Source organism: Tyto alba, unplaced genomic scaffold (assembly GCF_018691265.1).
Source record: "Tyto alba isolate M040663 unplaced genomic scaffold, T.alba_DEE_v4.0 Super-Scaffold_20000042, whole genome shotgun sequence".
NCBI classification, from domain to species: domain Eukaryota; kingdom Metazoa; phylum Chordata; class Aves; order Strigiformes; family Tytonidae; genus Tyto; species Tyto alba.
In genome coordinates this window covers 9791519-9819154 of record NW_024881293.1, presented here as the reverse complement: position 1 = coordinate 9819154, position 27636 = coordinate 9791519, and the positions used below count along the sequence as shown (strand labels likewise).

General features: G+C 54.5%; 2 protein-coding genes across 4 annotated transcripts; both read left to right on the top strand.

The window, feature by feature from the left end:
• The first annotated feature begins 844 nt into the window (after positions 1-844).
• Positions 845-17513, top strand: MIER2 (MIER family member 2). Of its 3 annotated transcripts, none has more exons than XM_042794754.1 (13): positions 845-890; positions 5274-5361; positions 5893-6044; positions 6715-6900; positions 7586-7709; positions 8321-8430; positions 9099-9168; positions 10731-10882; positions 11646-11727; positions 11831-11925; positions 12728-12831; positions 13679-13815; positions 14617-17513. In XM_042794754.1, exons 1-13 carry the CDS (start codon positions 882-884, stop codon positions 15090-15092), a joined length of 1785 nt encoding a protein of 594 aa, XP_042650688.1. In that variant the 5' UTR covers positions 845-881; the 3' UTR covers positions 15093-17513. The 3 variants fall into 3 exon arrangements, with proteins under 3 accessions (XP_042650688.1, XP_042650687.1, XP_042650689.1); XM_042794753.1 differs by having other exon boundaries at positions 846-890; positions 12728-12855; XM_042794755.1 differs by having other exon boundaries at positions 847-890; positions 6775-6900; positions 12728-12855.
• A 3761-nt stretch (positions 17514-21274) lies between these two features.
• Positions 21275-26314, top strand: PLPP2 (phospholipid phosphatase 2). The gene is made up of 6 exons (XM_032993273.2): positions 21275-21444; positions 23778-23929; positions 24249-24526; positions 24699-24756; positions 24910-25086; positions 25191-26314. The coding sequence occupies exons 1-6, from the start codon at positions 21393-21395 to the stop codon at positions 25326-25328; spliced, it is 855 nt and encodes a 284-aa protein (XP_032849164.2). The 5' UTR covers positions 21275-21392; the 3' UTR covers positions 25329-26314.
• Positions 26315-27636: the final 1322 nt, after the last annotated feature.

Sequence of the window (27636 nt, the reverse complement as noted above, 5' to 3'; positions counted from 1 at the left end):
GTGCTGGCCACGGGGCCCCTGGCAGGACCGTTTGCTGCAAGGATCCCTGGAGATGTGCCACACAGAAGGACGAGGTGCGCTGGGGGACTGTGCTCTAGAAGCGTGTGGCTTGTCATCAGCTGCACAGAACTGGAAAGACCCACCAAGCACCTCCTGTAAGCGCACCTCTGGTGTCCCTGGCGTGCAGCCACGGCCAGGGGATCAGCGTTCACACCTTGGTCCTGGCAAGGCTGGGGCTGCTCCTAGGTCCCACCCCAAACCGCCTCCTCTGTGCCCGCTAACCTAGAGGCAGGGAGTTTTTACCAACAGGTTTCCCGGGGAGGGGGGTTGAAGGCTTGTTTCCTGCAGACGCGAGCTTTGCGATCCATTAACGCTGGCGCTCGAAGTCACACCCGGCTGCCGCCAGGACTCAGCCCGCCTGTTCGGAGCGTTATTTCTGCCTGCGGCGCGTCCGTGCGGCGGCCAGGCGCTCGGCACGGCGGCTCTGCTCAGCTCCCGGCTTTCTCTGGGCTTATGCACCGGCCGCGGGACGGCGGCGCCGGCTCGCAGGCACCACCGTAAACCCCTCCTTTCTGCGGGCTCCGGGGGACGGTGCCGCCGGCCGCCCCGCTGCATTTCCTTACCCGGGCTCTGCGGTTCAGGCGGAGCGGCCCCGTCCCGGGCCCGTCCCCACGAGGTGCCAGCCGATGCCCCGGGAGCGGGGCCCTGCGCCGGCCCCGCTGCCGCCCCCTGACCCCGACCCCTGACCCGGCCCCGCCCCGCCGCCGCCCCGCCCCCGCGCCGCCTCAGCCAATGAGCGCCAGCCGCCACATCCGGGGCCCGCGCCCCCCCCACCCCGGTCCCCCCCCCACCCCGGTCCCCCCGGCCGCTCGCGCTCGGCCATGGCGGAGGTGAGGGAGGCGTTCGCGGGGGTCGCGCCGGGCCGGGCTGGGCCTCGCCTCCCCCCGGCCGGGCCGCGGCCCCTCGAGCTTCGGCAGCCCCGGGGCGGATGCGGCGGGGCGGGACCGGCGGGACGAGCGGCGGGGCAGCGCCCGAGTCCGGGGAGGGGCGCCGGCCCTGCCCTCCCGCCAGCGCCGGGGCCGCCCGCGGTCGGAGCTGCGGGAGAACGGCCCGGGAGGGGGGCTTGAGGGGAGCTTTAGGCCGAGGACTCCGCCGGAGCGGCTGGGACGGGACTGCGGGGTCCGGAGGGGCTGGTCGCGGGGGCGAGGCGGGAGCCTTGAGGCTTTATTGCGGAGGGGTCCGGCGACGCGGGGGTCAGGGGAGTGCAGAGCTGCTGGAAAGGGGCTCCCAAAGGCTGGAGGTAAAGCGATGGGGCCCGAGCGGCAGGAGAGTACAGAGACCGGGAACGGGGGGATGGCAAAGGGATGGGGAAGGCAGCGGGGACAGTTTGGGTGTCAGGGGCAGGGAGAACTGGGCTGCCGAGGGGGACTTGTGCTCTGGTGCCGGGTGGGGATGTCCCTGCCACCTCTCCCACTGGGACGTGGTGCTTGGCTTGATGTCTCGTGCTGAAACGGTGCTGCCGTCGCTCCACCACACTTATGGCCATTCCCTATCACGCCTCGGCACGTCCTTGAAATATCCCCGTCCTGTCATAATGGTTGTCCTGGCACATCCACTCTTCATTTCCATCATGAGATCCTTGTGGTGACCACAACATGGGAAAAGGACGTTGGGATAGCTGGCTGCTCTCTCGCAGGATCTTGGAACACTGTTAGCTGAGACAACTTCTGTTCAACGGCAAGGCTTTTCTTTTGGGGTATTTCAGCATTTTGCATGAGGAAGGTGCCATCTGGCCTGCCTGTTGTCCATCCAGAAAGGTTTGGTCTTCTCTGCCACCTTTGGTGGAGCACCAAGGGTGCTGCGTTCTTCGTGCCAAAGCATTACTTGGGCACGTTGTTGGGCTTATGTGACACGCTGAGCAGCCACCCAGGCACGTTGCACCACGTTGCTGCTGTACACACAGGTCTCTCTGGGGAGATCCGGGAGCTGTCACTGGCTCACAGAAGAGGTTTAAACTGCAGAGTGTCTCTGCTGCGACGTTGCAATGGCATGCTATGAGGACACTGATTTTCCTGAGCAGTGTGGGAGATGACCTGTTTGTTCATTTTTTGGTCTTTCAGGTCCATATCTTACAGGATGAATCCATTTCTGTCCATAGCTTACAGGATGAATCCATTTTCATCCATACCACTTCCCTCTGGCTACAGCTGGAGTTTGTAGAAAACAGACCCATGTCAAATAGTATGGACAAGTCAAAGGAACAAGGAATGCTTCTCTCACTGAGTCTGAAATATGTGTTATGCTAGCTCAGGAAACCACATTATTTCAGTAGTAACACTGGAAAGAGTAACCTTCTCTATCTTTCCTCACTTTCTTGCAAGAGTGGCTTCAGCCTGAAGGGTTTTCTCCAGTAGTTCTCTGGAAAAACAATCTGCCTTGCACTGGAAAACAGCTTTGTCAGTGCAAAAAGCTCAGGTTCTTCCTCTGCCTGTGTTTTCTAAAACATGGCTGTTGCTTTGTTCCATGTACTCAAAAACTTGAGTCCAGAATTAAGGAGGGGGTGCTGGAGTCACTCAGAAGTACAAACATGAGAGTAATTGGTCAACCTCTATGTAACTTTTGAGAGAGGAAAGTTATTCTCTCTGCCTGAGAACAGAGACTAGTGGACGGAAAGCAGCTGCTGGGAAACTTAAAGCGAGAGTAAAGGAATTTAATCTCCCTTTTCTGCCCCCTCTCCTCTCCCCCCCCCCCCCCCCCCCAATTAAATGGCTCATGGATGCAGGAGCCATTTTCCAGCATCACGCTGCACTGTCAGAATAAGTAGTGCTCACCACTGTGACCTTTCATGGTGACTGAAGCTGTCACCAGCAATAGGAGCATCTACACCTTGTCCAAGAACCATTCTTGATCTGGAGATACCTGGTAGCACCTCGATGTTGCTGCTGCCTTTCTGATGCATGTAATGCTATTGTGTTTTCTGCCTCCTGTGTGACATTTGGATTTGAAGTGTCAGACTGCAGCTACCTCACCTTCAAATGAAGTAACTCCACGTCGTGTGGTGTTGGCAATCAGGGTAATCAGGAATACTCTCTGTCATCATCTTCATATTTAAGTCAGACCTGCCTTTCTCCCCTACTTCTTTGACTCTTGTTTCCATGGTCTTCTGGATTTGTAAATAATCTGAGGGATCATTCAGTTTCACATGTGTTTAAATTTGAGTGTGGAATGGGCCATTTGCTTTGTCTGTCACTTGCTTCTTTTCTCAACCCAAACACAGCACTGCTAGCTATTTTATAGTGACTCCACCTCACAGCAGTTCCCACTTGCTCTAATGCCGTGTTACTGCTTTGGGAAAATAAACTCGTGATTAGTTACTGAATTGTCATCCTGTTGTACTGACTATTACTCTTCATTTCAGCACCTGATCATTAATATAAGATCTCATTGTTTCTGAAGTATTCTTGACATTTTTTCAAGCCAGCCCATCTACTGCTAACAGTTTGAGTCTTTGTTTTCAAATTCCTTTGCATGCAGCTCCTTATTGATCCCCATGCGAAGGAGATGCAATCGATATATAGATCATTATCTCAGGAAAGAGAGGTCTGCAGATCGCTCAAGCCTAGAGGGAGTAAGTGTAGACCACACCTTTATCCTTTTCATGAAACTGGGGTTGTTTGCTTGGAAGGATTTATCCAAGAGGGTTTTGTACTTGGTCACATTCCAGCAAAGCCCAACAAAGGGGCATTGACACTTTCCTGAGTTATGCAGCTGTTTACCGGTGTGACCATCCTCAAAATGGAGGCTGTCTGAATCCTTTCCGTCCCCATCTCCTTTTGTTACACCATAAACACCTCTGTTTTCTTAGTGTCTACAGTTACTGGGCTCTGTCTGCAGCCAGAGTGGTCTCCAGTGGGGTTATCTTGCTGCTAATAATCAGACACTTGGGGATGGTGAATTGCAGCACGCAGTGTGTGCTCTGGTTGGACTAGAGGCGTCCTCTTTTCACTGGTCCTGGTAGAGGAAGGAGCAAGAATTCCATGGCTGCTTCACAGATCCTTTCCCTGCCTCCCTCTCCGTCCTTCTTCATGGCAATGTCTTCTGCTGCCTTCCAGGCCAACCGTTATCATAGCAGTAATTATACTGACAAAATAGCTGCCTCTCTAGTCATTACAGAGTTTGAAATATATGTGTTAACACCTGAAGGCACTAACTCAACCCAAAGTCTGGGTTGCTTTTTTGTTATGTACGTTGCTCTATTGTTAGAGGATGAATTTTGATGTGAAGCTGTACTATGTTTTCTTGAATAAGTTATAAGAGCCTTGTACTGAAGCACTGTAGATGTCCTGGCTCCCACTGACTAAGTGAGGAGTAATGGTGCACAGCTGAGATTATTAATGGCTGAGGATCATAAAAAGATGTCATTGGTGACTGGGGGACTGACACTATGATTTTCTTACACAGTTGGATGCTCTCAGTCACCCAAAGGCATTGGTTAATTACCTGCTTGCTCCCTACCTAGGCTGAACTTGATGAACAGCATTTCCATGTACAGCAGCCCAAGGAGCAGCAGATGTTCTGGGTTGTTTTCCAGGCCTCAGCCCATACTGCTGCCTGAACTTCTGACCGAGCACTGAATGCCAGAAAGCAGGTGCCTGTTCTCGGTGTCTACTTGTCTTATCCTTTCCCACCTTCCCTGTGCCATTTGCAGTCCTACCAGACTCCTTCGCTGCCTGCTCAGCTCTAAATTTCTTTGCTCACCTCTCTGAGCCTTCTGGATGTGGTGAGGCATTAGGGAGAAGCCAGTGTGTTATGGCTGGCTGCTTCTGATTGCCTCTCCAAAGAGTGGGTCAGTTCATAAAAATGCTGTGTTCAAATAAGCATGATATGTGTATTTAAAACAATCGCTTAGGGTCAGAGTCCTTCTTTTAAGTGAAGGTGTAAGCTGTAAAGATCTGAGGTCTTAAACTGGTGAGAGGATAAATAATTAGTGGAGTGCTGAAGGTAAAAAAGATAAAATGGAAACTCTGCCATATGCAGTTAGAGACTGAGGGGACGTGATGAAGCTGGGGGAGAGGAGGGCTGGAAGAGCCGTTAAGTACACTTGACTAGAGCTCTTTTTGCACAGCACAGTTTCTAATGCTACCCTTTGTGGGTTTTGTTAACTTTTGCTTTGAAATTAAATTAATTGCATTTGCTGGTGGGGTTAAGTGGCTGGAGGCACATTACATTTTTGAGAAGAGATGTCTCAGCCATATCTTTCTCTTTTCTTGAAGGCCTCGGTTGGCAGGCAGAGTCCGAGGGTGGTGCCATACCCAGCCCGCAGTCTATGTCCTGGAGAGCCTGGCCTTCAGAGTGCAGCAGGTAGCCACAGTTTAAGTATGCATCTGTTTGTTGGTCTGGTTTCCAGAGGAAACAAGGCTCCCGTCATCAGCCTGTCTGTTCCCTTCTTCCAAGATCTTCCGAACCTGCTGGTTGATTCCCAAGCCATTTGACAGAGGAGAAAGGTCTTAAAGATGTCAAAGCTCCTACAAGTGTCCGTTTGGCCATTCTTGCAATAAGGGGTAACTATCCTAAAAATGCCTCGGGCGTAGAAAAGGCTGCAGTGTGAGTTGAATCCAGTCAGGAGAGACACACTAATACTCTGAAAACCTTCAGATTCAGCTTTCAGTCAGTTGTGGGACTTGAACGTGCAGAGAACCAGGCTTTGCAGTTTAGCACTCGTAGAGGGACTTCTTTCAGCTGTGTTCCTTAGCCCCTCTCACTCTTTTCTACCTAATCTCTTCCTCTGGCTTATGGCTGCATACACACAAGAAAGGATCGTCCCAAGCTTTGCTGCATCTGAAGATCTGGTGGGGGGTGGTGCTAGTGTCCAACTTCTTCTAATCCCTGCAGTTGTGTCAATGGGCTCAGCTGATCATCGACTGAACCTAGCAGAGATCCTTTCACAGAACTATGGTGTACGGGAAGAAAGGGAAGAAGAAGATGATATTCAGGAGAAGGAGAAATCTTTAGAAGAGCTGGAGAAGAGTTTCAGTGCCTCTCAGGTAAAGGCAGCAAGGGAGGGGAAGGGAAATTACCTGTTGGATTTTCTTGTTTGGTTTTACAGTACTGGTACCAAAGATCTTTGTGAGAAACTCTGACCGGGCAATGCACTGTATTTAGGTCCACCCGTCACTGAGTCCTAGGTTTGCATTTGGATAGGAAGAAATAGTTTTGACAACAGGTGACAGCGGTAAATTTTGGAGTCTTCCTCTGCCAAGTAGCCACTCTGACAGGATGGTCTTTGCTCACCTTGCTGAAGAGCCATCAGCTGTTGGGTCTATGACATGGGCCTCCTGTGGGTGGTCCCACGGAGACCTCAGTGGGACACAAAGCATGTTCTTGGTGACAGAGACCATCTCTTCAGGTCAGGCACAAGACTAATAGAGGGATTTGCTCATTTCCTTCCTCTGCATAAATACAGTTGTGCTGTCTGGCATCTCTTCACCGGCATGAAATCTAGTATTAAAAATAAATATCTTTTTTAAATGCCCTTGACTGTATTGCTTTGGGGTGAAAGTTCCTGGCTTCTCTGTACCTTTGAGAAGAACAGGTTATGGTCAGTCCTGATAGACCATGTCTCCTTCGTTATGCAGCATTACCTGAGGCAGTTCAGAGCCCCCAGAAGAGCAGAGCTGCCTTGACTGCCTCTGCATATCTCTGTGTTCACTACAGCTGGTGTTGTACTCGGTGATTGTTCCATTCCTGATGAAGCTTTGTCCTCCTCTCGCTCAGAGCAGTGAAATGCCATTTGAGGAGCTGCTTGCACTTTATGGCTATGAGGCATCTGATCCCATCTCGGACCAGGACAGTGAGAGCAATGATATTACTCCAAATCTCCCAGATATGACTCTGGATAAGGTAAGAGCAGCTGTCTTCTTGGGGGATATGCTCTTAGCCTACGCTGTAGGTTACTGTGCTGTCTTGGAGCTTGAGACATCTAGTAGCTCTTTTCAGGTGGGGTTTGACTGATGCCACGGGAAGGGGCCTGCCTAGTTCTGGTGTCCCAGTGAGGGCACCAGGTGCAGAAATGAGAATGTAAAGAGTTAAGAAGAGACCAAAGAAAGGATAACTTCTTTAAAAAGAACACTGTAAAAGCTCTTTATGGAGCTTGGGTTACAAGTCTTTGTATGTAGATGTGGATCTGTGAAGAGTCAGGGAATGTTTGTATCTTTTCAGGTGAAGCTATGTCTCCTCCTGTTCTAGCTAAAGTCTGTAGAAAGATTTTTATTTTTTTTTTTTCCCTTCTATGATCTTTGAGATATTTGCTGTGAATGAAGCTGTACAGAGAGGGCCACTTATTCGTCCTCTCTCTGGCTTCCATAGGAAGCCACTCTTGATGCTTGCAGAAGTGCTTCTAGGGAAAATAATCTAGGGGCAGTGGGGAGTGAGAGAGAGAATCTCTCTTTGGACAAGCTATGGGAGGGTGACAAGATCTGTGGATGTGGCTACCCTTGGCCAGAAATGCTTTACTCTAGGCCTTATTTGCCCTCATATATTTTTTTTAATTTAAAAATATTTTTCACTTTCTTGTTGTTGTTAAAAGGAACAAATAGCGAAGGATTTGCTTTCAGGGGAAGAAGAGGAGGAGACACAGTCTTCAGCTGATGATCTGACTCCATCCGTCACATCCCACGATGCATCGGACCTGTTCCCAAACCAGCCTGGCTGTATGTGTCGCTAATTTCTAAGTAATTGTTTTTTACTTATGATGTGATGTGCAGGATAGGGCAAGAATGTTTTTCTTTATTTTGTCACTTAGCTTCCTGACATCGGCTTTTCCCCTTTCCTTCTGGGGGCTGCAAATAAACATGAGCGCCAGTGGTGTTACCAAGCATTTGTTAGGACATGCTAGAGCATAGATGAGCGGCAGGATGAAGTAATAATTGTCTTTAGCTGTAACTCATAACACTGAGAAAGTGAGAATTGTTTTGCTACCTGCTGTAATTGCAGTCCAAAAGATCGCTACCTGATCTGACATCTCTAGAAGTGAATAAATTCAGTAGTACTAGTAGTGTGATATATTGTGGCAGTTCCTAAATATTGGAATATGTGGGAAGCCAAAGTGCATAAGGGAGACTCGGCATGAAGTGATCTTATTCCTTGGCTATCCTGCAAAATGAAGGAGTCTGAGCTGCCCTGGTCAGTCAGCACCACCCATGTCACTGCGAACCATGCTGAAAGTAACTTTAGGACAGAAAATGGAGGGAAGGAGGGGGAGCATAGAGCAGTAGGAAGAAAAACCATTTAATAACTACAGATCATTTCCTTTCCCACAAAGCAAACAACTTCCTTGCTGATGAAGACAAAGAGCCCTGTTCATCTCCATGTGCTTCCTCCATGGCTGAGGATTCAGAGGAGGATTCCATCCCATCCAATGAGTGTAAGAAGGTAAATGAGCTGAGTGCATTGGGAGGGGGTGCTAATGCAATGCGCCTGAGTCTGAGGAAAGCATGACACCAAAGTGCTGTGATATTTCCCCAAGAAATCTTTCGTTTCTTTTGCTCAGCACTTTGCGTTTTGTGGAAGGCAGTAGCAGATGTGGGTTACAAGAAGCTTTTTTAGTATGATCTTGAAATCTGTATCTGAAATTATCTTCTGCTTCAGATGTGGAAAATGCTGTTGTGCCTTAGTAAATTCAAACTGCAGCCTGTAGCCCTATAAAGGTGAAATGCTGTGCAATATTCCCAGCAGGATTTACTGAGAGGGAATCATCTTGCAAAAGAGAAGAGCGGACTTCCAAATTCATCCTGGTTGTGAAGGTTGCAGGAGAGCTTCTGCATTTCTTTATCTCCAGCCTTAGCTGCTTGCCATATATCTTTAACATTAAAACTATGTAAATGCCTAAGGTCCCCAAAGTATCATCTGGTGGATAGTAAATCTTCTTAGTTACCCTATAAAATAGTCAGGGTTCCCTAGAAGTAATAGTGACAGTGGGGACTACTGATACATAAATCGGCCTCGTGGTGTCATAGTCCCTAAATCATGAAGTACGCCTCAGTGCCTATGTGGAGCATTTTCCATTGCAATTTACCCACTTCTCTGTGGTGATATTTCAGGAGATCATGGTTGGACCTCAGTACCAAGCCACTGTTCCCATCCTCCTCTTAAACAGGCACGGTGAAAAAGGTAAGGCAACCTTCTTATGTGTCTTGTCTGGATACAGGGCTGCTGACCTGGGCATTTGATGGGGCCGTGGCTCACCAGTTCCGCTCTGTATCTCTGGGCTTGGCACCTCTCAGTGTTGCCACCAAAATTTACAGCAACACCTGAGCTAGCTTTACACTAGCCTGTGTGAATAGGGCTACTAATACAGCTACAGAAGCTAAGAAGCTCAGTGAAAACTGGGTTGGTATGACAGGTTTGGAGAAGGGGGTCTCAGCTGTAACCACAGAGCAGGAATACCCTTCTGGAGATATTCTGACATTTCCCTCAGTACCCGGAGTTATTTTCATTCAGTACTCCCTGGAGCTTTTCAGTTTCAAATTTGATAGGGTGTCTGCAGAGTAGATGGAGGTGCCTTGATTTGCAGATTGCATCTAATAACTAGTGCAGTACTAGCACCAGCATGTCGGGTTTCTGAACAAGATAGCTAATAGAAAGCCACATCTTTACAAACTACTTGCTTCCTCCCTGGTTCTTTTATCCTAGCAGACTCTGAGCAAATGAGCTAAAAGTGACCAGTTTTGTAGGTACTATTTCAGATTTACACGATATAGTTCTCGTAACTTTTCACTGTTACTTCATCAGTGCTCTCGGCCTTCTATATTGAAGACCACAGATTTAGTTTTCCATAACCTGTGTGTTTGCATCAGCGTGAAATGAAAATAAACTGATAGTAGATCCCAATAGGGTTCTTTTATGCCTTCTCTGTAGTGCCTCTGACCTGATTTTAGTGATTCTACAAGGCAGAAGAGTTGGTTCCTTTGCCTGTAGAAAAAAGTTAAGTACAGAAGGTGCTAGTGTTTCTATCTGAATAGCAAAATTTTAGTATTTCTGATTATTTTTAATTGCAGAGTCTTCCTTCTTGCTTTCATCTGTGCTTTTATTTTACTTAAACTTCTCCCTGCATTGTTGTGTGTTGTGTTCGTATGGACTAAGAGCCTCAAAAGCTGAAAGGGCCAAGAACCACTTTGTGATGCAGTGTGCTCCTGCTATTGTGTGTGGGTGGAGCAGCTTACAGAGGAGCATTACAAGCTATCAGGGGAGGGACAGCCTTGCAGCTGCTTAGTTTTGTGTCTAGGACAGGGAGAGGGTCTTGAGCCTAGGCCAGGGTTGTAGCTCAAAGCTGTCTTCACCTGCCACTCCTTTTGTTTACTGTGTGCTGGAAAAGACACCTTAGAACCTAGGGTTTTTTAGTTGCCGGGGTTAATGAATCAAAGAAACAGTCTTTGAGAATGTGGTAGCAAAAACCTTGTCAACCAACCCTTCTGAAGAAGTGGAAGCAAGCCGAGACTGTGCTTAGTCATCTAAAAGAGATATAAAGAGTATTAAGCTTATCTGCCTTCAAAATCAGGAGGGAAAATGCAGTACCTTCACAGACATGGTTGTCATCTCTAGTGCCAGGTTGGAGTATCAAGCAAAGATTTTCTCCCTCCTCCTGTCTCCTCCTTGCATGTACATGCAGACCATTTCTCAAAAGCAGCAGAATTCTCTGTTTGATTAGCTTATTTCAGTGTTTTTTCTGTTAGCCTATGAGAATGAAGATCAGCTGCTTTGGGACCCGAACATACTCCCTGAGAGAGAGGTTGAAGAGTTCCTATACCGTGCAGTGAAGCGGCGATGGGACGAGCTGTCTAGCAGCAGTCTGCCAGAAGGAGAGATGGTGAAGGACAATGAACAGGTACGGCATGGGGGCTTCTTGCAGCCTGCAGATACTCCAGTGGTGCTGGCATAATAGTGCAACATCTCCTACAGAGATCTTGAACGAGAGACCCACTGAAAAGAGAATAAGACCTAACTCCAGTGATCCTCTGCTCCTGCTTCGTGGTTAAGTGAGGGTGTGCTGCTCAGCTGCAGTCTCAGGAGGCTATTCACCCTCCTGTTGGGAAGACTGGAAAAGGCTGTAGTGGATCAGACCACAGGCCTGTCTAGATTAATACTTTTCTTCCAACACAGTAACAGATGTTTGTGGAAAGCATGTAACAGACTGGGCAAGTAGAGAATGGGTAGTGTTTTGACTGTATTCGCCCAGTATCCCAAACTCTCTGAGCTTGCAGCAGGAACACCCTTTTGGATCTGTCCTCTATAACATTGTCTAATTCTTCTTTGAAGCCAACAGAAGATCAAGCATTTGGCTAGGAAACTTCAGAGCAGTTGTGTTCCCTCTAAGGTAGCCAGATTGGATTCTCACAGTAAGTCTGCAGGAGCAGAGGCACACCTGTAATCTGCAAAACTGCTGGTAGAACTGCATCTTTTCAGTTCCAGGGTTTGTAATCCAGTGCCTTGGAAGGTGAAATAATCTATGCGGATGGTCAGACTGGAGTTAGTGGCGAAGTGGCTCCTGGGAAAAATAAGCTTTATGAGATGAACATGAGTCATGAGCAGGTTGGTTTATGGTGTGTTGCTCAGGTATGTGTTGTGAGTAATTTTCTTCTGTTTCCTAGGCTTTGTATGAACTGGTTAAATGCAACTTCAATGCAGAAGAGGCACTGCGGAGGTTACGGTTCAATGTGAAGGTTATCAGAGGTGAGAACCCCCCATATCTGGGTTTTACTCCAAACATCAAGGCACATGTAAATCTTTCTAAGTTCTGTACATGTCCTCCAATTCATCTTTCTTTCTGCTATAGACGAGCTTTGTGCCTGGAGTGAGGAAGAATGTAGAAATTTTGAGCATGGCTTCAGGGTCCATGGGAAAAACTTCCATCTTATCCAAGCAAACAAGGTAAGGATGCTCACCCCTGCATCCTACTAAGACAAAGGGAAGGAGGCACGTGCATTTGCACCAGAGGTATGTTTTGAGCCTCGGCTAATGCAGGAAGTTCAGGACTGCTGAGTTCCGATCCCAGGCTTTGTGTTGACTCATGCTAGCAGGTGATGGGCTGTTCACTGCCCTGCTCTGCCTTATTTTCCAGGTGGGAGAAGTCACAAACAACACTGACCTGCATGAGTGATGTCAGTTAATTACTGATTAGCCCTTTCTGGAGTCTCAAAAGTTCTTTCCAAACTCTCAGCCCTTGCAGTACTTCTGTGAATGAGTGAGTTGAGCATGTGGATGTTTTGTAAAGTCCCCTGGGGTCCTCTAGAGTGGAAGATGCTGTTGTAGGGAGAGCTGGGCCCCAGGACATACGCTGCTGTGCTGGGAGTTGGCAGAACCAGAGAGTCCAGTTCTACCGCTGATTAATTGTGGGCATGTTGACGCTGGCCAGTGAAAATGGATGCAGGTTTGCTCTCTTGATGTTAAGTGTGCTACTGGAGGCGCAGGAAAGTCCTGCACGAATGTACCGTGTGTGAACCCACACTGGGGTCTGCAAGAACAATTGTGCACTATGGGGAGTTCTTTCTCTGGCTGATTACCACCTTGGAAATCTCAGTATGTGCTTCTGTCCTGCAGCATAGATGTGTCCATAGCTACATAAGTTACTGTAATGCACTTAATTTTCTGTGCTGATTAAATGGGAGAATAGTCCTTGCTCCATGAGATACATCTTGATGCATGGCGTTCTGACTATGATGTTTCTCCTCAGGTCCGCACCCGGTCAGTGGGCGAGTGTGTGGAGTATTACTACATGTGGAAAAAATCGGAGCGTTATGACTACTTCACTCAGCAGACACGTTTAGGAAGGAAGAAGTACGTCCTCCACCCTGGAGCCACGTGCGTGGAATATTCTCACACTAAAATTAGTAATATTAACCTCCCAGTGAAGATTCCTGCTGCAAAGCACCTCCGCTTGAAAGACTGCACTTTTTGCTCTAGAATGTTTCTTGGGTGGGAGCATGGAGGGATGCAGTGGATATTCTCAGAACATGAACACTGTTAGTGTGGGGAGGGAAGATAAAGCAATTATTTGCTTGGATATGGACTTTCTTGTGTCAGAAAATAGTGTTTTGTTTCAGACAAATGCATCCACAAAAATTGAGGCTATGGTCAAGGATTCAGGGTTGATCTTGGGAAATAACTCAGTTCAATGCAATTTCGGGAAGGGAGCTTTTTAAGTTCAAAAATAGACTATTTCTGGTGGTTTGGAACCTGAATTAATTTCTTTCCCTGCTGCCACCCTTTGAGGCAAATTCTTCACTTTGAAATGTATGCTAATTACAGAAAATACTTTTTAAAAAGGTTGAAATTGAAATGTTTTAAAACATGAAATATTTAAGTCAAATCAATTAAAAACATTAGATGAAGTGTTAGATAATTTTTTTTAATTATTATTCTGATGCAAGACAGGAAAATACCTGAAATCACAAATCCCCCCAAGGTGGGAAAATACTTTCTTATCACTTGCTCTTTGCTGGCACGCTAACATTACCACAACCCACTGCAGTCACATCCAAGCAGGGGTGGACATTAATTCTAGTGAGGTCTCTACAGTCCTGGTGCTTGATTTGTTGATGGGTTTTAATCCCAGTCACTGTTTTTCCTACGTGCATCTTTCTGCTTAACAGGTGGTGGCAGTGCTATCTTTCTTTCCCCGCAGGGATTACATTGACAATGACTTGGATGGGGGTGAAGTAGAAAACACCAGTCGTTCTCGGAGCTCTCCACCAATTCCCTCTGCAACTAGCTGCCTGGACTCTCACTTTGGTCAAGATCAGATAGCAATAGAGAGCACAGGTAACTTCCTTTTCTTCTGTCTTCCATGGGGATAACTCGTCTCCCTCACTCAGCAGCACAGACCCTCCTTTGCCTTTCTCCTGTTGCCATTACCCAGCTCTTCTCCCCACACCTTGCCAGTGTGCTCGCATTGCTCTGTGTCAGATACCAGCCCTGGGCAGATTTTGGTGTGAACAAAGGAGACTTACCTGTCTCTACACTGACCAGTAGTGACTTATTCCTGCTTCAGGCTTGGAGAAGTGGCCTGAGTCATTCCCAGATCAAAATGATTTGCACGAACTTCGGGCACCTGAGTTAGGTGTTTCCGTTGTGCTAACACACAGACATTCTAGACAGAGGCAGCTCCTCTGGGGGCTGATTTAAGGCACCAGAAGTCAGGCGGTACCTGCCACCTGCTTTCAGAGAGCAGGTTCATTCCCTCACTGTCCTACTGCAGATGAGGGCTTTGTGTAGGCACCTCCCAGGGGCTGTCGGCATGAGGGGACAGGATTTAGGATTTGGCTTATCTTGGAGTGTCTCTGTGAGATTTCCTTTAATTTCCATAGAAACACTGATGGCCTCCCATCTGCTGTCTGCATCTTGCCTTTCTTTGGTACATGCTGGCAAGGATCTTAGTTGCTATAATAAAGAAACATTTGTGCCATCAAACAAATACTGTTGTGATTAGGTGGGATTGAACTGGTTTCTGGTTTTTTGTATGTTATGCACTCACTAGCTTTCTTTCATTTGCTGTCCCCCACCTTTTCTTCTTCCCCTGTCTGTCTGTCTATCTCCTACATTTTCCTCCTTTGTGGTGTGCAGAGCTGCTGAGTGTGGAGAGCACAGCTTGCAGCCTGGGCAGCATAAGTGAATCGGGGCAGGGCTATGAGTGCAGTACTCCTTCAGAGACGAATTGTTCCTTCGACCCCACGGAGGAGACGTCCTCAGGTGCCATCTCGGCCTCCTGCACACAACATGCTGTCAGCGCCTCAGAATCGGGGCTCTATGCCTTGCCGTCAGCAGAACCAGGACTCGCAGAGAAGCAGGAGACATTGCAGAGCTCTGGTGAGACGATAACCATGGACTTCACTCTCCCTGCAGACATTAACGAGGGTTTGCCTTTAATTGCTGGCCCTGTGGATTTGGACAGAGACCCAGAGGCAGTGGTGGCCCCTGCGCAAGTGTCCTTATCGGTCACAGATTTTGGCCTCATTGGCATTGGAGATGTAAATAGTTTTCTGACTGCTCATCAGGCTTGCCCAGCACCTGTGGCTCGGTCAGAGCCTTTGTCACAGTGAGTCTCCAGTCACAAACTTGTCACAGACCCAGCAAGGACTTTGACCTGACTGAGTGAAATCCTGGAACTTCTGCTGTTCCGTAGGGACAGTTTGGAGCTGTTGGTCAGAATCTGTCCTTCCATCCTCCTTGATCCAAGGCTACAGTGAAACCAAACACCTTTCTGCTCCAGTGTGTTCTGACACAATCACGCAAAGCTGGTGGCTGGCTTTAGTGAGGGGGGAGGTCCATCACCCCCTGTTTCATTGACCATGTGTCACCCCAGGTAATGCCAGGCTGTTTGGAGAGTCCCTGCCTTGGGACAGGGGAAATGTCCCTTGGCCCCAGTGGGACAGTCTGAGTGCAGAGATGTTTTGAAAACAGGGAAGTATCACCGGCACTCTGGGGGCTGGGACGGAGGATGCAGTCTGGAGGCCCAAGAGCTTAGGAAATCTGCAGGGAGCACAGTTTACCCAGGCTGCAGGGCACTTTTCCTGCAGAGATGGTCATGGCGATGCCAAAGGAAGATGAGGAGTCTTGGCCCTTCACCTGCAGGTAGTGTGTTGCAATAGAAGTCATTCTCCCTGTTCCCTGCCAACAGCTATTCTGCACTCCTGAGCTGTGGGTCGTGGCAGGTGCACACGTTGCTGTTTTCAAACCTCTCACAGCAACAAAGCTGTGCGTGCCTTCCTGCCCACTCTACCACCAGCTGCGGGCGGGATGGGGCCTGGTCCAGCCCTTTGGCAGAAGCATCAGGTCTTGGAAAGGGATACTGTGTTGTGCAGTAGCACTGTGTGCTCTTAAGTCCTCTTCACCTTCCCTTGCAGTGCTGGGTGGTGGAGAAGTTGTACTGGGAGTACAGGGAGTTTCTAGACCCACAGTGGGATGTTGGTCCCAGAGTGGTGCAGTGCTGCTGCTTCTGTTACTGGCAGGGAATGACTTGATCCGTGCTGACCACTGCAGTACAAGAGGGTAAAATGCAGACAAAAGTGGCTGTAACTTCCCAGCTTGTTCAAACAGTTTGTCACCTGTGGGAGGAGGTTGCTTAGCTCCCAGGCCACCAAGTCTAGGACACCGATACTAGCACAGAGTCCCAGGCAGGAAAGCACACCAGTCCCTAGGCATCCCTGCCCCTTTCTGCATCACAAAAAAACCTCTCTGTTTTCTGAGAGGAAAGTACATCTTTACTGCCACTAGTAATGTTCAAGGAGGTGACAAGGGTGTCCCTGCATGGCAGCGAGGAGCCGGGCTGCTATGCAGAGAGCCACAGTGGCATGTTTGTGGGTGTGCTAGAGTCCAGAGCTGCTTCACTTCCCGGGTGTGTTCCAGGTCTGGGGTTTGCCACTGGCTTAAATCCACGTGTTCTCATTCCCCTTTTTTTCCATGCAGGGAATGCTGTCTGCTGACTTGCTGTGCAAGGCTCTGATGCAGATGTTCCCTTCCTCCAGCCATTTTCTGCATTTGGGAAGGGGTTTGGATTGAGATTTTTTGCTTGTTTTGGTAGAGGCCTTTGGGCTGTGATCTTGCAGTTGGTTCTGCTGCCAGTGGATTTGGAAGATGACTAAAATCATTAGCACGCATCCTTCTTTTACTCAGCCTTGTGAAGTTGTGCTCAGCCCTGAGTGGGAGCACGGGGACAGCATCAGGCAGTTTCATGGGATGAGAGGATCAGACCTTGTCTCTCCTCTTCCAAGCACCAGACCCATTTTGCATGCGTTAGCAGGGGTTTGCTTTGGTCCCTGGCCAGCTCTGCAGAGAGGTGCTGAGCTCCAGACACACACAGCTGCCTCGACCAGGCATCGCTTTGTCAACCAGACATAGTAACCAGAGATCTCCCCTCCAGCTGCTCCCAGTTGCTGGAAACGGAAAGCAAGTATGAGTGCCCGCTCCATAGTGGAACTGCCCAGGCTGTGATTCCCCTTTTCTGGGGGAGAGAGGAAGCTCCTTGGCTGAAAGGAGAAGAGAGGAGGCAGGGTGAGAGCACGGGCAGCCCTCCCAGGGAGGGCCATGCCTTGGCATCTCCTCTCCATCAGCCAAGAACATCCTTAGTTTTCCTGAAACCATTTTTTCTTTGGTTTGTTTCAAGCCCTAATGAAAGGAGAGGGGAGGCTGGGGGAGGCAGAAATCTTATTTATGTTCTTCAGTGTTGTTTACAGATTCGCATGGGGTCTTTCAACATGAGTGCGGCGCTTTTTCCACATAACTTTAAGGGAGAGGGGTGGAAAGGGCTGGGACAGGAGGGGGAGTCACTTGGGGAGGAGGTTTGGTTTTGGTTTTTTGTTAGGGTTTTCTTTCTCCTTCTTACAAAGCACATTCACTTTGAGCCGCTCCCAATGCTGGACTCTTTCCCCCCTTCCCCGCCCCAAGCCCTACACTGTGAAGTGATACTGCCTTGAAGACCCCTCGCTGTTATTTATTTAATTAAAAACCTAATTTGAAAGTGAGCCAGAAGCCTGTCTTGTTTTTGGAGACTGATACAGCAGTCCTGTGCGTTGTGAGGGCAGAATCAGGAAAAGGGGCCCTTGCCTCTTCCGTCTGATCTGGGCAGCAGACGTTCGTGGTCCTTAAGATGACGTCCAGGGCAGGGTCTGTCCCTGAACACTGATCTTGGGTCTGTGCTTGGGGAGGGGCCGGGCCAGGTAACGACCCCGGAGCCCTGTGGGGTTGCGTCCTCCATCTCAGTGCTACGGTTGCCTCTCAGGACAGCCCTGAGGGTCCTGGTGCAGAAGCTGAATTTGACCTATTCTTGAGCACAGCCGCTTCTGCTTTGTGAGGAGCATCTTCCTCGCAGGATCAGCGAAGAGCTTGTGCTTCCAGCCTGCCCTGCCAGAGCCCAGTTCGTGGTGCAGGCGTTCCCCAGGGCTGAGCTGCCCCAGTGCCCGTGGCTCCTGTCCTGGGTGGGCTGGGGCTGGTTCTCAGGGTTCCTGCCCACCTTCCCATGCTTTGTACCAGGGATGTCATCACAACCTGGGAGGAGGCCCGGCTTCCTTGGCTGAATTTTCCCTCTCAGTGCTGTGTGTGGAGGGGAGGGAGATAGTTGTTGCTCTTACAGGTCCCCTGAGCGCTCTGAAACCTTGGGAGAGCCCATGGCGGTGGGAGGCAGGGGTTCATCCATGTCTCACTGGCTTCAGCCAGAAACAACATCCTGGAGGCGAGAGAAATGTTCCTGCTGCAACTGCGTTGTATGTTTCTGCAAGAAGGCTCGTTCCTCACCACAAAGCCCCTCTGTTTTGTCAGAGCCTCCTTATGTTCTGTTCTCCAGCTCTTGCCTGGCTCTTACCTTCTGTCCTGGGGCCTTGGCGGGGGACAGGGGCTCCCGTCTTCCTCGCTCATAGCTGGAAAATGCCACCCGGATAACCAGCGGGAAAGGGGCAGCCTACCCTTCTGGGAGCTCTCCCTGCTTTGTGTTCGTCCTGACAGCTCAGCAGCTCTGGGCGAGCACCCGCTCAGCACCGCAGCCGAGCACTTGCCTGTGGTGCAGCAGAGGCAGGTGGGAGTGGGCAGAGGGTCCCGGCTGCTGCCCCTGAGGCACGGGTGGGCCAGGAACAGCTTGGCCCTGCGGCAGCACAGCCCAGATGCTGGGCCTGGAGTGAGGCTGGGGCTCGGAGGAGCAGGACTGTTGGCAGCTGCTGTGCGGGGCTTTGGCTGTGCAGCCCCCCAGCTCCCCCCAGCAGAGGCCAGGTACAATGGTGGGCACAGCCCTGGGTACGAGGGACTGGAGCGTGTTCCCTGCTTCCTTCCAGGCCCTGAGGAGCAACAGGAAGGGTGGGTATGCTTGAAGCCCTCAGGTGGGATTGCTGTCCCTGGTCTCATCGCATCCTCTGAAATGCCTTTTTAGCCCCTGCGTGACCACAGTGCTGTTTCCGAGGGTCTACCATCCTGAGGACCAGCACCCCAGCGAGGCTCTGCACCCCTCCGGCTGCGGGGGGAGGTCTCCCCTGGGCTGCCAGGGCGCGGGATGGCGGCGGCGGCTCCGGGCGCGGCCCCGGGCGGGAGCGCGGCCGCTGCAGCCGCGGCGGTTCGACGGCAGAGGGGGCCCCGCTCCGCGCCCGGGGGTCCCGGCGCCTGGCCGAGGCACGGCCGCTCCCTCTGCGGCTGCAGCGAACCGGGGAGGGGGCTCGGCCGCCCCTGCAGCCCTCGATCCTCCGGCTCGGGTCCGTGGGCGACCACCGTCGTCCCGCCCGGAGCCCCCGTGCGAGAGGGAGGCGGCACAGACATGGGCAAAACTCCGGTGGGGGAGGGGGAAGGTCCCGGTACCCGTCCCCCCTCTCGGAGCAGAGCACTAGCAGACCCCTGGGATGGGGTCCCAGCGCTCCCCCTCGGGCTGGGACCTGCGTCCCGCAGGACTCCACGGAAAGCCCAAGTGGAGTTGGAGGAAAGCTAACAAACAGGGCCCAAATGCTGCCAGGTCTCCCCACGACCTGCCCCCCATGGCAGCCAGGGCTGCGTTACTGGCCCCACATGGCCCTTTTTGCTGGCCGGGGTAGAGCCGAGAGCAGGGGGGGGGCTGAGCAAACAGGGTGGGGCCGAGCTGAGAGCAGGGGCTGCTTTCCATCCCTGTGACTTCCCCAAGCTCTGGGCTGAGCTGTGGGCAGCCAGTCTGGCCAGGCTGGGCTGTTCCTGGGTGGCTCCCTCTGCCCTGGCACTATCCAACAGCCACGGCACCGTGTGGGGCAAAGTCCTGCCCGTGGCACCCACTCTGCAAGGCCGTGCTGCGTGGGCAGGGGAGCAGTTGCCTTATCTCGCTCCCCTCTGCCCTGCTCCAGCATGGAGCTGCACACCTGCAGTGTGGGTCAGCATAACCCACCAGGCTGTAGCCTGTCCTCACTGAGCCCTGCACAGCCACATCTGTGCCCCCACCATGGCTCAGCCCAGGGCGCTTCCGAGGGTGGCTCAGCACAGCCAAGGACTGCTGGGGGGCTGTGACGAGAAGAGGAGATTTACCAGTGGTGAGGGAGACTGTATTAAATGCTGCATCCCCTCCATGTCACATTCTGGGCATCCCCCAGGTGCCAGCCAACCTCCTCTCAGCAGCCCCTCAGCTCTCCTGCCCTGGGGCTTTTACGTACCCGCCACCAAGATTTGGGGCCTGCAAGCAGCTTGAGCAGGGCAAATTCTGCCCGAGCAGCTGTGCCAGGGCCCCACAGCACCCACAGGCAGGACAGAGGTTGCATCGGGGCAGATCAGGTTGCACCGGAGCAGAGGAAAGCCAGCAAGTGGTTCTGCCCCTCTCCTTAAATCCCAGGGCAGCCCAAGAGAGCTTCCAGCTCTGCTGGCTTCCCACAACAGCCTCGACATTCTCCACAGGCCACTCACGCTGCACTTAAATAAACCAGCCCAGTAGCTATCATTTGGGTGGTTTCTGTATTATTTATGCTTCCTTCCGTTCCTGACCAAGAGCTGGGCCTGGAGTAAACAGCCGGGCTGCGGCTGTCCCCACTCTCACCAGGGACTCGCTGCAGGGACCCGTGCTCGAACCTTTGCTCCCATCCCCACTCTGGGTGCCCCTGGCACAGCACATCCCCAGCCCCAACAAGCAGCACCAGGAGCCTGTTCTGCTCTGACAACATCTGAGGTTTGGGAAAATACCGCCCTGCGTTTCAGTGGTTAAATCACATCTTAAAACAAATACACGCTTCATCTCGTGTTTAAATCTGGCTGCTCTGCTCCCCCACGGCCTCTCCACTGCGTCCAAAGGCTCCGGGGGAACCCTCCTTCCCCCCAACAACCAGCATCGTGACTGAGTCAGACAGTATCTGCTCCGCAATAAACAGCCACTGCACCGCACCGATGCAGCCAGCACATTTCTGTGGCCACGTTCTTCCACTCTCGGATTTTTCTTTTTTCCCCTTTTTTTTTTTTTTTTTTTTTTTTTTTTTTCTTTTCAGGCAAGAAGCCCGAGGCTGGCGGGACACACGCAGCTCCCACATGCGGCCTCACTCTCTTCCTTCTCCCCCTTCGCCCTGCCGCCGCGACTGGAGTCAGCCGAGCCGGGGCGGGGAGAGCGGGCAGGCGGAGCGGGGGGCCGGGGGGGGCCGGAGCGGGGCCCGGGGAAGCGGCTGCGGGCCAGCGGGGTCCAGGCCGCCCCCGGCGTGGCCGGACGGAGACGCGCTGCCCACTGCCCCCGCCGCGCCCCACACCTGCCCCGGCCCCACAACCCGCCCCACACCGCTGCCGCCCCGCCCCGACCCGCGGGCGGGGGCACCGGCAGCCGCCGCCCCGCCCCGGCCCGTCCGCCCGGACTTTACCTCCCGGCCGGGCCCGCGCCGTTCCGGGCCATGTGAGCCGCGGGGCCGGGCCGCGGGGCCGCCACCGGCAGCGGGATGGAGCGCAGGAAGGTCTTCGTGGTGCTCGACGTGCTCTGCTTGGCGGTCGGTGAGGGCTCGGTACCGGCGCGGCCGCGGCGTCCCCACCCCGGGCGGCTCCGCAGCGTCCCCGCGTCCCCCCGGTGGGGTGGTCCCGGGTGTCCCGGGTCCCCCCTGCCCGGGCCAGCCCGTTGCCGGTGCTGCGGGGCCGGGCCGGGGGCAGTCCGGGAGGCACCTGCCCGGCCCCAGCCCCAGGGCTCCGGACCTGCGCGGGGAGCCCACCGGCCACGGGGGCGGCGGGGCCGGGCGGGCACCGGCTGCTGCCCCGGAGCTACCAGACCCCGTCGGGGGTCCCGAGTGCCGGGGCTGCCCCGCCGTGGGGACGCCCCTTTGCCTGGGCGCCTGAGGGGGGGGTCCCCGCAGCCACTCGGGGACGTGCCCGGCGCGGGGCCGAGTGGAAGCCGGCAGACCCCGGGCGGGTCCGGCGGGCTCCCCCGCGGAGCCGGGGCCCGGGGCCGGAGGCTGCCGGCCGGGCCCCGCCGCGCTGCTCGGGCGGGACGGACGTTTCCTCCTGCCGCCGCCCTGGCTGCCTGCCCGCCGGCCGGGCCCCGGGCTCCGCGGGGGCCGGAGCGGGGCCGGGGGGCTCCGCGGGGCCGGGGAGTTGGGTTCGGGGTGCCCCTTCCCAGTACGCCTGCAGCCCCCCCGGCCCCCGCAGCAGGCAGACGCCCTTTTCTAAAACTGACGCTGAGAAGTACCTAATTAAGACGGGCTAAAAATAAAGGCCCAGGTCGTAATTTCAGCCTGAACCTCCCGGGCCGGGAGTTACTTTCTTGGGATCTAAGCACCGGTGGGGAGAGGCAGGTTCCTGTTTTTGTTTGGGTCGCTTTTCTCTCTCGTGTGCCGGTGTCTTTTATTTTTAGGGGAGCTTTTTTGGAGGATGAAATTATCCAGAAAGAAAATTGGTGTCTAATTTGAGCTGCAAATTAATGTCTGAGGTGTAGAGAGAGGCGTCTGCAGGCACCCCTCCGCCGGGCAGCCGGCTCCCCGCAGCCGGAGCAGGGTGGGAGAAGCTGGGGTTTGTTCCCAGCTCCCTGGCAGCGCTTTTTGGCTGCTGCTGCCCCCGCTCGGGGGGGGGGGGGGGGGGGGGGAAGCGGGGGGGGCAAGGGGGCGGTGGTGTGAGGCCGGGAAGCAGCGGACTGGTGGTTTATTGTCGTTTTCCCCGCTCGCTCGGTGAGCGCGGGGGGCGGTGGGTCTGGGCGCGGAGGGAACCCCCGCGACTGCGCCCCGGGGGTGGAGGGATCGGGCGTCGGCGGGATCGGGCGTCGGCGGGGGGGGGGGACAAAGGTGCGTGTTCCCGGGAGACGGTGGAACAAGGGGAGGCGGAAACCGCCGGGAAAGGCGGAACCGGGAACGGAGCCCGGGCTTAAGGTGGACTGGGGGCCAAGGGAGCTCCGAGCACCCCGGGGCCGAGCACCCCGGGGCCGGCTGCGCTTCATGTCCCCCGGGGCAAGTGCCCCAGCCCTCGGCCCTGCCCTGACTTCTCCCGGGGCCACTGGCTCTGCCTAAGGAAGCATCCCCCGGGCAGGGTTGGGGCGGCTGCAGGGGGAGGAGGTCCCCTTTCCGCGGATCTGGCATGCCCGCTGCACGGGGCAGACACCCCTAAACCCCTTTTGATCTCGGTGATGATCCTGTCCAGGGATGAGCTCTAAGATGCCTGTGGCCAGAGTTGGAGCACACTGGGTGGAAAAGCCTCCTCGCCTGGACTGATCCAGCTGGTCGCAGCATCTCTGCTGAGCCCTGGCGGGAGCAAGGGCTGCGGGAGGACCAGGGTGGGAGGCCAGGTGTGCTGGGGTCTCCCTGGGCTTGGTCTGGGTCACACGGCGGCATCTCCAGGCACTGCCTCTTCTGGAGCTGGTATGAGGGTCCTGCTGGGGCCTGGGAGCCATTCCCTGATGTAAAAGAGGTTTGCAAGGTGCCTGTACTCAATTCTAATGAGCTCCATCCTCCAAGGCCGAAAGACCATAGGGAGTGTGAGGAGAGGGTGCAGGATCATCCTCGGTCTCCTGCACCAGACCCTGGGACTGCCATGCCTGGGGAAGAGTGAGGCAGCCATGGGGGCTCTGCAGGTGCCCAGTCACAGCCATCTCATGTGGTATCTGGGCGCCGCAGGCAGCTGCAAGCTCTGATAGGGCCTTATCAGTGGCGGGGCCAGCACGCTGTAGAGTACAAGTCCTCTTGCCCTGGGTGCAGGTGGCTCAGGACTGCATCCCCAGAGGGGATCCCTCCCCAACAGCAGGGAGCAGAGACCCTGGGGGCAAGGGATGGGGAGACTGCACGGTGCTGGGTGCCTGTGTGGAGCCGCAGGCGGGTGTCCCCAGTCCTCACCCTCTCTCTGCCTTGCAGCGTCTCTGCCCTTCGTCATCCTGACGCTGGTGAACTCCCCATACAAGCGGGGCTTCTACTGCAATGACGATTCCATCCGCTACCCCTACAAGGCGGACACCATCACCCATGGCCTCATGGCTGGGGTCACCATCACCTGCACGGTTGTCATTGTAAGGAAGCGCCATCCCCTTCCCTCTGGGGCAGGGACATCCTGGCCCCTTGTATCCAGGAGCTGGGTCCCAGCACAGCCCATCTCCAGACCCCTGACAGGACAGCAGGACCATTGGGTCGAGCCCTGCTCTGCTGGGAGTCAGGAGCTTCCTTGGGGACAGGGAGACCCACATCCCATGGCGCTGGTTCCCTGTGGCAGACGGGTGCTGGGGGCTCCTCTGCCACAGACCCAAGAGCCAGAGTGTCCCGTACCCCTGGTGCTGGGGAGCTGCTCGGCAGCCCCCAAGACCCTCACCCCTTGCCCCTTGGTCTCTGCAGATCTCATCAGGAGAGGCATACATGGTCTACACGGAGCGCCTCTACTCCAAGTCAGAGTTCAACAACTACCTAGCTGCCCTCTACAAGGTGGTGGGGACCTTCCTCTTTGGGGGGGCCATCAGCCAGTCCCTGACCGACCTGGCCAAATATATGATCGGCCGTCTCCGGCCAAACTTCCTGGCTGTCTGCAATCCTGACTGGTCCAAGGTGAACTGCTCCATCTATGTGCAGCTGGAGAACGTCTGCCAGGGCGAGAGCAGGAACGTCACTGAGTCCAGGTGAGCCATGGGGCCGCAGGACACATCCCTTCCACCCACCCAGCGGTGCCGGGCTCCTGCGGTCTGGTGGCAGCCCCACATGGGCTCCTGCTACAGGGCAGAGCGGGTGGGGGGACCAGCTGGTCACTGGGGGCTCAATCACACGGCCTGACCCATCCCTTTTGCCCTGCAGACTGTCCTTCTACTCTGGGCACTCCTCCTTTGGGATGTACTGCATGATGTTCCTGGCGGTAAGTGCTGTGCTCGGGGCGCACTGCGCTGTGGGAAGGCAGCGAGCCCCCGTGGGTCCCGTCCCCCCAGGCAGACCGGTGCCCCCAGCATGCTGTTTTCAGGCTGGCTGGTGCCCCCTGCGCTGGGTGATTGCTCCCCCCTTTCCTGCCCAGCTCTACGTGCAAGCCCGGCTGGTCGGGAAGTGGGCCCGGCTGCTGCGCCCCACCATCCAGTTCTTCCTCATCACCTTCGCCATCTATGTGGGCTACACCAGGGTGTCCGACTACAAGCACCACTGGAGCGATGTGCTGGCAGGGCTTCTCCAAGGGGCTCTGATTGCCATCCTCATCGTGAGTGTCCCCTGCGCAGCCCGATGCTCTGCCAGGTTGCCGCTGGCTGCAGCTCAGCCCGTCAGAGGGGTCCCCAAACCCACTTTCCCATCGGTCTCTTCCAGGTCCGCTATGTCTCTGACTTCTTCAAGCAGCGTCCCCCGCGGCAGTGTGATGAGAAGGACCCGGAGCGCAAGCCCAGCCTGCCGCTCACCATGAGCGACCCCGACTGCAATCACTACAGCTACCGGGGTGCCCCGTAAGCTGCGCACGGGCCACGTGTGCCGGACTGCAGACCTGCCCCTCGCCACGCTCCGCTCCGGGAAGGGGGACACTGGCTCTCTATTAACCATTGGCTCCACGTCTCCCGTGCCTCTGGCTGCCGCAGGTACCTGCAGGGTGGCCCTGCCCAGCCCCACTCCTGCTGTGCCACGGCTCCCGGCTCCCCGTGCCCACCGGTGCCTGGTGAGCCCAGCACCCTGCCTGCGGGAAGGGGAGGTCCTCAGTCCCCTCTGCGTCTGAGTCACCTCCGAGGCTGCTGTCCCAGCTCTCCGCATGAAGGGAGGGAGGGGAGGGCAGCATGTGGGGGTGGATTTATTGGGCTGACAAACTGTGCCGAGCGAAGAGCAAACGCATCAGGAAGCTTGAGGTTGCCTGCACTGAGTGTTTGTTATCCCTGTCAAATTATCCAGCCTTACGAGTACAAATCCTCACAAGCACAGGGGGAGGAGGACAGCTTCTGGGCTAGTGATACTTTTTTTTGAAAGGATTAAAGCAATCCAGAGCTCTTCTCTGTTCCCTGATTGCCTTTAAAAGCAGTCCTGGCCGCCAGCAGCTGGTGGGAGCGAGGGGTGCATGGGCAGGCTTTTCTCCGGTGGTGCCTGATGCTGCTGTGCTGGAAGCAAGGGCTTCTTGCACCCTACCTGCTTCGCGCCTGGCTTGGGGCAGGGGGGATGCTCGAGCCTTTGTCTCTCCTGCGGCTTCAGCTGATGCTTTAGGGGGTGCGGGGGGGTAGGGGGAAGGGGAAAAGCTTTCTGTGGTAAAGGAATACAAATGGGAATGTGGAGCTGGACACAGGACTCTGAACGCCCTGGGAAGGTGGGGAGTGGGCCACGGAGCAGTCCCATCGCTGACACTCAGCTGCCTCTGCCACTGGAGCGCTGTGGGCCTCTTTTTAAACTACATGCATTATCATTATGATGTGTTTTTATAAAAAATGTGTTTTTTAAATTAGATCATCCTTAAAGAATGTTCGTGTCAGGCCTGTTCTCTTAATCCATGGATGCTCCTGGCCTTGGAGTGTTTAGGGTTTCCTTTTCTAAGGGAAAGGGGTCTGCAGCCCCTCTCTAATGGGGAGGTTTGCTGGGGCGGGGGGGGGGTCCTGTCAGGGCTGCTGAGCCCCTCTCCCTGTTGGGTCAGGAAAGCTGAGCTCAACCACAAGCCATGGGACAGTGAAGGGCCCAGGGGAGCAGCACGCTCCCGTGGGAGGGAGCCTCGGCAGCAATGCCTGGAGGCACACACTGCCTGTGAAATCTTGCCTTCGAGAGGGTCGTTCTTTGGCCAGCCAGCCCTTTGAGAGGCAAGGAGAGCCATGATCAGTGCAGGGCTCCAAGACCTGTCCCAGCTGGGTCCTGTCCCGGCGCTGCCTTCGCCCTGACCCCGAGGAGCCTCCCGCGTTCCCCAGCACTGCAGCCGGCCTCTGTGAGGGGGAAGGGAAGGCAGGGAGAAGCTCTTGGAAAAAGTGACGTTTTCTGCCTGCAGCTCCCTTGGCTGCTTTGGCAGTCAGAGCCGAGCAAAGGCAGGGCGGCGGGCAGACGTGCCAAGGCGCTCTCGTGTCCCTCCTGCCACGGGGATGAGCAGCAGGGCCGAGCAGTGGCCCCGGGCTGGGGAGCTGGGTGGGACACAGGCCCCTCTGCCCTGTGGGGGAGCAAGGGGGGGCACCAGGAGGCAGCACCCTGGGGTGCTCGGGCTGGACTGGGCTGAAAGGTCAACTGAGGCTAGGTCTGCTCTAGTAGGTTGCCTGCAGGGTCAGCAACAGCCCTGCCCAGTTCTGGGGTCTGGGCCAAGATGGGGGCATCCCAGCTCTGCCCACAGTGCTCGGGGATGCTTGGGTCCTGCCCACAGCTTACTGGAGGTGGGCAGAGCTGCCACTGTGGCACAGGGAACCCCGGCTGGACCTCTCAAGTCCTGGCTGCTGTAATCTCCCTCCACTTGGGCCTGTCCTGGGCTCTACAGGGTACTGAGTCTGGGGGGACAGGGCCCAGCAGCACCTGGGGTTGCCCCAGTCCCTTGGGGGGCTGGGATGGCCAGTCCTGGGGTCAGCTCTGGCTCAGCCTCTTGCCCACCCTTGGTCAGCACAGCCAGGTCTGTCCTGGCTGGGAACAGCAGGCGCCCTGCATGCCCTGGGCTTGCTGCGTGGTGTCGATGTGCTTACACAGTGTGGGTTACTCCAGTCTAGACAAGCCCTGACCAAAAATACCTTCCCTGTGCGGAGGGAACTCCCTCGCCTCACGCTGCTTTTCTGTTTTCCTTTGAGAGCTTTCTTCCCGCAGGCCCTTCCCTGGTCCCCCA

Bases quoted from the DNA above. Each gene is read 5' to 3' on its own strand.
- PLPP2 (XM_032993273.2), top strand. From the start codon at position 21,393: ATGGAGCGCAGGAAGGTCTTCGTGGTGCTCGACGTGCTCTGCTTGGCG. The intron at 21,445-23,777 runs GTGAGGGCTCGG...TCTGCCTTGCAG, and splicing joins CGTGCTCTGCTTGGCGGTCG to CGTCTCTGCCCTTCGTCATC. The intron at 25,087-25,190 runs GTGAGTGTCCCC...GGTCTCTTCCAG, and splicing joins CTCTGATTGCCATCCTCATC to GTCCGCTATGTCTCTGACTT.
- MIER2 (XM_042794753.1), top strand. The intron at 8,431-9,098 runs GTAAATGAGCTG...GTGATATTTCAG, and splicing joins CATCCAATGAGTGTAAGAAG to GAGATCATGGTTGGACCTCA. The intron at 13,816-14,616 runs GTAACTTCCTTT...TGTGGTGTGCAG, and splicing joins GATAGCAATAGAGAGCACAG to AGCTGCTGAGTGTGGAGAGC.